Raw genomic sequence first — 10403 nt, 5'->3', positions numbered from 1 at the left:
ATTTTTTTGCTGCAAAACACAATTCCTGACTACTAGGTATTGTTTTAAAATGTCCATATTCCATTTCCAAGTTATCACAAAAATAACAAGGTTAAAAGTAACAAGGTGTGTTAAGGGTTGGGAATATTGCTGCAAACCACTGTATGGGTGTTTCAGATATAATTGAGCAGTAGCAACAGTGGAGCTTTAAAAACACAGACAGCTGACATTGTTGGAGTGGTTTAGACATTCAGAATGATATTAATTGTGTAGGGAACACTTGTAAAAGCATGCATTGGAACAGAATATTCTGTGACTTACTCCACCCGTTTCAATTAGTTGAGGTCATTATAAAGCGTCCTTTCAGTGATTCCATAACCTGTTTTTCTGGTCTCTAGCTGAGACAGCAACTCGTACGAAGGTGTTTAACAATGGTGGTCAATAGTAAACTAAAAATAAATAAATAAAAAAACACAGCCATGCGAGATGAAACCACAAACTTATACAGACGTGAACTATACTGACCTGAGAACCACATTTGGCGACTCAGTGGACATGAGCACGCAGTCCCATGACTGACATTGTGTGTTTTTGTACAGGACCAAGCGACCCTCCTGCTTCAGCAGAACTTTGCCTCCTCCTCCGTAATCAGACAGGGGCACGTCTCTGACCCGGTAAGGGTTTGTGAAGAGGGTCGACACGGAGGAGACGGTGTCCTGCAGCAGCCGGCCCAAGAACTGCATCGTTGCCTTAAAAGAAGGACCTGTTAATTGACAGAAGGCAATTTGCATTATCTGTGATCTGTGATCTCTGCTCAACAACACATGCAATGGTGTCCCTCTGTTTACTTTAGCAGCTCTGTTTTCTCAGTGAACGCCTATGGGATTCTTGTCATCATGAATGATTTATTTGTCCCCTGGGCAGTGAGGTCATCATTTAAGTGGATCAACAAGTTATGCACGGGATTATTTCAAGTTAGGGCGTCTTATGCTGTTCAGTTACAGCCTTTTTTTTAAATCAATGTAATGGCCTACATTTGCAAACAAAGAACTTCAATGTTGTGTTGATGTTTTAATTAGTAGGGCTAAAGTTAGCTGGTAACAGCGCCATCTCAGTCCATGACCTTCATCTTTCTGTACTGTCTAAACATAAATAAAGCTGCCTCTGGACTAAACGACGAACAAGCAGCTCCTTCAGCGATGTTCACAAATTCCCTGAGTCCATTATCATAATGAGATGCGAAAGAACGCATTACAACGCTAAACTGGGCGAAAACGTGTATCAAGACACTCTCATATACTCCGTGTTTCTGATTTAAAGTTCATAAATATATGTGTGGAGACACCACAATGTGGGAATATAGTTGTGAGTTGGAGCTAATCGCATCAATCGGTTCAAAACCCAACCGGCTTACCTGCTAGCTGCTCTCTCAGCGGCGGACAGCCTGACTTCTGACAGCTACATCAACAACCGACGCCGCAACCAAACCTGCTGAGACAGACATACACGCGCACACACCCTGATTGATGCAGGCTTGTCCAATCAGAGCACAGGATTCTGAAAAGTCAGCTCTGAAGGGAGGGGCGTAATTTAATAAGAGATGATTCGGTTTGTTTTCTACTCAGAAGGGTGAAAGCGTAATCAAGGAAAAATATGCATCAGTGACAGTTTAGTTTCGCTGCCCCGCCGCAGTCTTTTGTTGGAAAATAAATTTGGGTGAGAAGATTTAACTCGTCTCTGGTCATATACAATTGATCAATGTCAAAAAGGACAAAATGAAAGTAAAGTAAGCTGAGATCTGTCGGAATCAATCGTCATCATTAGTTTTTCTTTGTTTTTGTTTTCGTCATCATTTGCTGAAAAGGTTTCCTGTTGACGTTTTTTTTTTTTGTTTAGTGTGGAAATTATAGATCTAATACAATAGAATAGACAGTGCCAAAAAACACAGAGAAAGAAGACAGCAAACTTGCACACCAGATTAAATAATGATTAAAAAGCTAATTACTATTACAAATTATTTATTAACTGTTTACAATAGTAATAAGTTCAAATTTCATTGAAAATGTATTTTTCTTCTTATATTTAACAATGAATTAAGTCATAAAGATAAAAAGTTTACATTATTTTGTTACATTTATATTAGCTATGCATAAATACTACATGCTACAGTGAAAATTGTATATCCATGTCAAAATAAGGTCTCAATGGACCTACAACCTTTATTTTGGTTCATTTGGAGCAAATCAAATCAGGAAATTCACTAAAACAACTGATGCATTCACCAACAATGAAACAGTCCTGATAAAACCCTTCCAAAATACCAGTTTCAGCATCACTTGGCCACATTAAACCATGTCTAGAATCAGAATCAAGTTTATTGCCAAGTAGGTTTGCACTTACAAGGAATTTGACTTGGTGTTGATGGTGCGGACAAAACAAAATAAAATAGAACTTTCATCATGGGCTTAAATATAAAAATTCTTTAAAATATATCCATCCATCCATCCATTTTCTGATCCGCTTAATCCCTCATGGGGTCGTGAGGGTTGCTGGTGCCTATGTCCTCTTTAAAATATATATATATTTTTTATTTTAAGTCTAAATTAAGATCGTAAGTTGCAAAAGAAGACAAAAAAATTAAATAAAACCCAGCGTTGCCTTTTCTGCCTGTAATGTAAACAATGAAAACGCTCAGACTTTACAGTACTTTGCTAAAGCATAGACTACTCAATGCATTTTATTGGGTTTTGTGTAATAAAACCACATAAATGTAAACATAGTGAAGAGGAAGGAAAAGAATACACCGTTTTCAAAGTTTTTAACAAATACAAATATGGCGAACACAATCTGAATTTCCTTTCAATGCCATTGGTAAATATTTTTGTTGAATCTCCTTTTGCCGTAACTGCAAGTCTTCTGCACATCAAACTCAGACTGAATGGAAATCATTTATAAAAAGACAGCGTTTAAGTCTTGCCACAGAGTTTAATTTGGTTTTTGGTCTGGACATTATGCAATTATTACAGTAGAGTATAAGATCAAAAACAGAAGCTGGCTTATGGAGGACTGTCTACCTATCAATGGAAATTCTGATAAGGTCAGCAGAAAAGCTCAAAGGTTGTACATCTTCTGCAAATTCAATCAATTCAGAGAACCTAATGTTCATTTTCTACAATCTTATAAACTGTTCTTATATCTATAGATTTTTATCACCTGGTATGGCAGTGGGTCACAAAAACAAGAACAAACAATAGTAAAACTGGTCGGCAAAATTTATTGGTATCAAATAACACAAACATTTTAAAGAGAGTCACACAAAAGGCAGAATACATTCTCATCTTCCCCCGCACTTGAAAAGAAAAGAAAGCCAAAAGCAAGGATCAACAAAAAAACCCATTACTTAGCCCATTAGGCTATTTAGTTTAATCTAAAATTTGGTCATTGCTTTGTCATTTTTGTCTGGTGACTTATATCTGTAGCCTACTCATATTTTCCCCTGAGTTTTCTGTTTTCACAGCTGTTACAGAGTTATTGTGTTTTTTTTATGTCTTTCACCTGGCTGCAAGACAATTTTCCCTCTACAGACTGCAAAAAAAGTTATATAGTGAAAATGTGGCTGTCTGAAATCTGTTTTGTCTTGTAGGATAATCTGATATAGCACTGGGTTCTGCAACCTTCGGCTCTGGAGGCGCAAGCAGCTTTGTGGACCTTCAGAATGGCTCTTGATAACTTTGGCTAAAATGGTGAAGAAATAACTGCTGTGTTTGAATATAGATATAATGACTAATGCAGTTTTAGGCAGCTTTTCAGTTTTGCCAGGTATTAATTGCTCTCTCTCTGTCTCTCTATCTCTAATAAAATGCTTTTTGCAAAAGTCCCCCCCTTTGTTTTAAAACAGAAATAAAACTGTGGTTCGTTTAAAAATGAAAACGAATTTTCTGTAGATATTTATTAAAAATTATACCTTTTCTTTTTTTACCCCCCAAAAAACTTGGTGGAACATTTGCGGCTTTTGACAAGTGTCATTTTGCTGAACTGGGGTAAGAAATGGCTTCTAAAGAAATGGTTTGTAAAGTTTGCAGACCGTTGTGCGGCTCATTTCTAGTCAAGGCTATTTATTTTGTGTTTTTCTAACTATAATATGTTACTAAAAACAATTGGAAACAACTTTATGACGAAACGCCCGCCTACTGGTACGATTGTTATTTCGACAAAGAAGTCATTACTATTGATATTATTCATAAACGTGAAGCTTGACGTTAACGGCGCTCTGAACAGCTCGCGCGGTTCTTCCTGGCATCCTTGGGTCCGTCGCCTTGGCGACCAAGGATGACCCCGGACACGTGACAGGCAGACAGCGGGCTGTCCACGGCTCCACCGCTGTTTCTGCTGCTGCTCCTGCGTTTATATGACTGCCTGTGTGTGTGTGTTGCCTCTCCGCACAGTTTGGCCGACGTCTTACTACAGCAGACACCGGAGCTCGCCCGACTTTTACAAACCGACGCAGGCAGCTTAGCTCGGCCAGCAAGCATGGAGCTCTCTGCGGCGGGAGATCGCATTTTTGCCGCGGAAGCCATACTGAAACGCCGCGTCCGTAAGGTGGGTGTCGAGACTTTGATTGCAGATGTTGGCCGCGTCTCCGCGCTATAGGCTCCGAGACCGCCTTCTATAGGCAACGCCGCGGAGGCCCTCTGGTCGACGGATGCCAATAGTTGGACAGCCATTGCTAGCTTGAAGCTAACGCTCGTCCCTTGCCGCAGCTTTTATTAGCAGACAATGGGCAGAGTGATTAAAAAAAAAAACCCAGCGACACAAAGAAGCGGCTCGCTGCAAAAGAACAACACATGCATGCGCAGGGGAGGCGGGCTGCGCAGGGACGTAGTTTTTATTTTATTTTGGCCAGCTAATTGTGGCTAAAGCTATACATTGAAAGTGTCCCGTTTAAGATCTTTAATGCTTCCAGCAATGCTACGTTAAAAGTTGCCTCTAGGTCGTAACTTTAAATGCAGCGTGTGCTATAATATGGATCTCTTTATTTATTTATAATTATTATTATTGCTAAAGGCTCATTCAGACAGGATTTGATCAAGCATGGCTGACCAGATACGTCTAGAAGTTTTCATCTGGCCAGTGCTTTCTGGAAGATACCATATAGATTATGGTGGATCTCTGTTGGACCCGTGAACTTCTTGGCCAGCATTTACTTCTCAATAAAACCTGTTTGGAAATGTTTGCACGCAGAAACCACAAGATGTTACGGACATGGGGAATCTAAAAAAACAGCCGAGAATTTAGAAACTTTTCTCACAAAAAAAAAAAAAAAAAAAAAAGGAGCTGTTATATTTGAACGCTTGTACTTTGTTCTAGAGAAGGGGTCCACAACCTGCAGCCCTTGAGCCACATGTAGCTCTTAAGGGCCATTATTACAGCAGCTTTAATAACTTGGGGCAAAATAATATGGAACCCAGCAATGTTTTAAGTATAAGGATGACTTAAGAAGGCAAAAAAAGACTGGTTTCTGTAGGTTTTTGAGATGATCGTGCAATATCTGCATATCATTTTTTTGCAAACTAAGTCCCCCCCCCCTCCCTCCCCCAAATTGCCCACATGTGAGAGGTCTGATTCAAAAGCCATATAAGTGCCCTTGTTGTAAAGGCTTGATGTCCTTTATTGTTTTATAATCAAATAATTGAAAAATAAATATCTGATTATTTTAATCATAGGCACATTTTGATATAATGTGTATTCATAAAATGTTATATTTTTTGCTGTTTTAGACAAAGTTTCAGAGCGAGTTCAGAAATGGCTCTTTTTTTTTTATTAAGAAGGTTGCTGACCTCTGTCTAGAGCAATCAACGTTTAACTGTGTTTCGACTGTGAGGCTAACAAAGAACACGACAGAGAGTTAAATATGAGGAAATCGATATAATGGGGCAGGTTTTAGGAGAAACGTTAGGTATGTTGGCAAAAGTTTTCAACAGTTTCCTCTGAAACGGCAATGAAACAAGTTTTAAATGAGGCCAGGACCATGAGTTTGGCTTAAAAAGTAAGGCAGTTATAGAATATTCTAAGCTGGATTTCAGGGGAAATTTGTTATTCAGTTAACATTAAAGACGTTTTGACCCCAGATCACAAAACATGGACATTTTTCCAAAGTTCTGTATTTAGATTTTGCAGTACAATGAAACATTTAATAAAGTCTTTGAGTTCTACTCAGATATCAGATTGGCGACTTGTAATAATCCTTTTTATTTAGCCCTAAATTCTGCAATGTTTTTGCCATTAATAGCAACAACTGAGAAAGATCTACCTTGAATCAAAACTACATACAGCTTGCTTGCTTTTGCTGAAGAAATCATAAAATTAAATTATCTTGGAACAGAACCAGGTGCAGATTAGTTAACGAATCAGATCAATTAACTTTCGCCATATCGGTACTAAACAAGAATTAAAGAAGTCCTTTATGCATCCTCATGTCACTGTCAGCGCGTCTGCCATTAGGGCTCCAAGTGCTAAGCTATAAACTACCAGGCTGTTTAATAAAATAAAAATCTCAAATGGTGGACTTGCTGGTATTAGCCTCTTCTTTTTTTTGGTGCATTTTGCAGAGCATTGCAAATTCAAGTTTAGGATTAAAATCATCAGACTATTAGCTTTTAAAGATCTTGGACAGCGTTTAGGGTCTTGTTTTCATAACCCGTCTGTTTTTGTCTTGCAGGGAAGGCTTGAATATCTAGTGAAGTGGAAAGGATGGGCAATGAAGTGAGTGTCATCTTCCAAACTCTCCAAGCCTGCAGTCATTTCAGTTTTGTTACGTCGTTGCTAAATCTCCAGCATTCTGCCAAAACGGGTGTTGAATCTTAATTTGATGCAAAATCAACTTCTGCTTAATGCTTCATTTTATGTTTTTTCTTTTTCTTCTCCGACCATGTTCAGGCACAGCACCTGGGAGCCAGAGGAGAACATTTTGGATGACAGGCTCATACTGGGCTTCGAGCAGAAGTAAGTATATCCAGCTTTTTGAGTGTTAATCACTTTTGAAGTTTTCAACACTTCAAAAGCAGATTTATGGACCATAATGGCTTCTTGCGTTCCTTCGGTAGATACAATAAGATCCAAAATGAAGGCAAAAAAAACTTTGGGGTTAAGGTGGGAGCCAGTGTGAGTTCATGTTGTAGAGCTGTAGATGTAAGGAAAACATAAAACCATTAATACAAGGACATAGGAGGGCTCTGCTCCAAATACTGGACAAACTTTGCTCTGTAGCAAAAATGGACGATGAAGCGACTCACGTAAATAGAGCCGACGGTTTTTAATGTAATAAACAAAATGGAAGTGAAAAATTAAAGATAAAACAGAGAAGGAAGTAATGATAGAATCCAGCTTAACAAGGTCATTGATTGGTTGTCTAATTGTGTTTTTTGTGTTGTTTTTGTAAATGTGGAATAAATACATTTGTCTTGGCTTGGATCTACATTGTATAAACTGATAATTATTCCATCTTTTCCATGTTTTTGCACTAAAGTTTCCTAAAGAGATGCAAAACAAAATGAGCAATAACACAATGTGACAACAGTTTACAGAATAAAATGCTTTCCATCTCATGATAATTAATGTTGTGGAGGATGAATCTGTTTAAAAATCAATAAATGCATTAAAACAAAGAACAGAGAGGTTATGGTTATCACCCGCTCCCCTGGCACAGAGAGTCTGTGTGAAAAGGTCATCGCAGTGGGCAGAAACGACCTCTGCTGACTTTTTGCTGCAGCGCCGCTGAGTTTGCCTCCAACTGAAGTTCTGATGAAGGTCTGCAGAATCCGCCGTGTTTATCAGACCGTTCAGCATTCTTCTGCACACCAGCCCCCACCACAGCTTGTTCTTTACTTTGTTTACTTTCCTCTGATGTTGCTCTCCCGACGGACGGCTGCAAAGAGAGTTGTGCTCTTTTCATCACAAAGACATGGATGATAGAGACAGGGCCTCACAAAACTCAACTTTTCCTCCTTTCGTCGTGTCATAACCACAAGAATGATCGGGCTTGAGTTGGATTTTATATAATAAACCAAAGTGTGTTTTTTTTATTTTTTATTACAAATATCAATTTTATTGGTGTATATTTAGTTCTCCTGATTAAACAGCTTTAGATCAGGAGTGCACTGACTTTTGTGCTGCAATTCAAAAAAGACACAAATTTGGCCCACCAGCACAGGTGGTTTATACACATGGAGACTTAATTAAATTTATTACAAACAAATTAAAATCTATCCTCTTACCAGGGAACCTCAGCTACAACAAAGAATATTTGTTCACTTTTATGCTCTTTTTTAATTTGATATTAAATAGGGACACATCTACACAGTGACTTTTACTTAAAGCAGACTTTGATGCGGCCAAACATCTTATTGATGAACTCACCAAAGAGTGACTGAAATCCTGTTCTTATTCCTGAGACTAATTTCTTTTTAACTTTGTTTTGTTTAATCGAGCCCGAAAGAATTTGCAAACTGAATGCCGTAATAAAGGCAAACCTGCAAAATCCTTTTTAAGTTTTGAATCTGCAATTTATACAGAACTTTCCCTCAGATGATCTGACTGCTGTAGGTTTAATTAAATAAATTCTTCAGTAATTATATTTATTTGGCCCGCGGGTAACTTTGTCATGAGGAGTAAGGCCAGTGGGACAAAGTTTGGACACCCCTGTTACTGCAGTCACGCTGCAGGTTTTTGGGTGTATGGCTCTACTCGCTTTGTACATCTAAACACTAAAATTTCTACCCATTCTCCTTTGCTAGATATTCAAAGCTCAGTTGGATTGGATAGAGAACAAGTTTTCCTACAGTATCAGGTCTGGATTTTTTGGGGGGCTATTCTAAAATATAAAATATAACTGTGATCTAAAACAACTTGCGGTTTTATCTTCAGGTTTAATCGTCACGCTGAAAGGTCGTTCTCCACCTCAGCATCCCCTACATGGCTCGTAGTATGCCTTTTTTTTCTAATAAATAGCTCATAAAGGTGAGATTGGTGGAGGGTCCTGTCAAATAGATGGTTCAACCTGAGCTGGGGATCTCTACAGCTCCTCCAGAGTTACCATGGGGTGTTTGGCTGCTTCTCTGACCAATGCTCCTAACCCCCTCCCTGGGTTATCGGTGTAACACCGTCTCCTCTGTTTCTAAAGATAAAAGGGTTCTCAAGGATAATCCCAGTCCCCCTAAATGTCAGAATCCGGTCTTTATCTGGCTCTGCACCCGTTTGCTGTGAGTTTGAGTTCTGAAAAGCCGATCAGAAAAGGTGTTTGAAGGGAGCGCAGGAGTGTGGAGTGTCAGATTGTTCTTGTTGAGAAGACCTGGCTTGGCCTGAGTGAAACTGAGCAGGGTGTTGCATCTCCAGCCTGCTCTTTCAGACACCGTGTGGGCGTCGTGAAGCGCATGCCAGACTGTGTTGTTACTGCCAAGGACGCCACAACACTGTTGCATGTTCACTCATTAAACCGCTGTTTGTTCCTTAAAAGATGTTCAGATACAGTTTGATTTCCACTCATTTACTTTAAAGTGTTGTTTGTCTTTGCTTCTGACTTCTGAGACGTTTGCAGTCAAAGCTAAAAAAAGTGACGCATCAAATGGAAACGTAAATGTACGCGAAAACAGAGAATGAGAACAAGGCCCAGATATAATAGTATAATGCTCTCACCGCCTGCTTTTCATCTTTTCCTTTAATAATAACCCTCTTTTTTTCTTTCCCCCTGCTTTATTTTTTTTTTAAGGGAACGTGAAAGGGAGATGCACGGGCCCAAGAAACGTGGCCCCAAACCCAAGAACTTTGTCGTGAAGGTACGGTTTTTGCTTTATTTTGTGTAATTGCTGTTTGCACAGCTAAGGCTTCTGAATAAAAAAGATTTTATTAATACATTTGAGTTTGCATTAAAACTCCCTCTCATCTGATGAAAGCGTAAAATGTCCAAACGTGGCCCTTTCTCAGCCGTTGAGCACCCTTTGAAGTCTATTTTTGATTCTCATTGTGCGCCGAGCATCGGCCCGGTCTCTGTCATTAGTAAATGACGCGAAGAGAAGGTGGAGCTGCAGAGAAACATTTGGGCTGACCTACTTTCTTTTTCACTCAGCCATTCTCTGTTTTACAAATCAGCCTGAGAACTCGCAGCTCTGTCAGAACGGCACTAGACCCCGATATTAAAACACAGCCGCCGTCTTGTTTGTGTTGATGTAGCGAGGCCTGCCTTCCTCAGATGGGAACTTCAACCCATTTAACACTTCTTTTTTTCTTTTTTCTACACAACAATTCATGCAGGTGTTGTCCCAAAGTCTAAAAACATCAGGAGTGTATTAACTTCTTCCTGCCAATTTATGCTTAAGTTCTTATTGTGTTGTCAATTTTTTCCCGCTATATAGAAATAGAATTAATTATTG

The 10403-nt window shown here is 39.1% G+C and overlaps 2 protein-coding genes across 2 annotated transcripts in view; one reads left to right on the top strand and one right to left on the bottom strand.

Annotated features, from left to right (window-relative positions):
- The window catches only part of LOC118563064 (85/88 kDa calcium-independent phospholipase A2-like), a 15634-nt gene extending 14912 nt beyond the window's left edge, over nucleotides 1-722 (bottom strand). The window contains exon 1 of the mRNA XM_036136667.1: nucleotides 505-722. Within this exon, the coding sequence (XP_035992560.1) occupies nucleotides 505-722 (218 nt within the window). The remainder of the gene's footprint in view (nucleotides 1-504) is intronic.
- Nucleotides 723-4253: 3531 nt separating this feature from the next.
- LOC105915411 overlaps nucleotides 4254-10403 on the top strand; it is a 31650-nt gene continuing 25500 nt past the window's right edge. Inside the window, exons 1-4 of the mRNA XM_036136666.1 lie at nucleotides 4254-4578; nucleotides 6698-6741; nucleotides 6916-6981; nucleotides 9743-9809. Coding sequence (XP_035992559.1) covers nucleotides 4510-4578; nucleotides 6698-6741; nucleotides 6916-6981; nucleotides 9743-9809 — 246 coding nt within the window. The 5' untranslated portion in view covers nucleotides 4254-4509. The remainder of the gene's footprint in view (nucleotides 4579-6697; nucleotides 6742-6915; nucleotides 6982-9742; nucleotides 9810-10403) is intronic.

This window comes from Fundulus heteroclitus, chromosome 5, assembly GCF_011125445.2.
Source record: "Fundulus heteroclitus isolate FHET01 chromosome 5, MU-UCD_Fhet_4.1, whole genome shotgun sequence".
Lineage (NCBI taxonomy): Eukaryota > Metazoa > Chordata > Actinopteri > Cyprinodontiformes > Fundulidae > Fundulus > Fundulus heteroclitus.
This window is presented reverse-complemented; position numbering and strand designations above follow the sequence as displayed.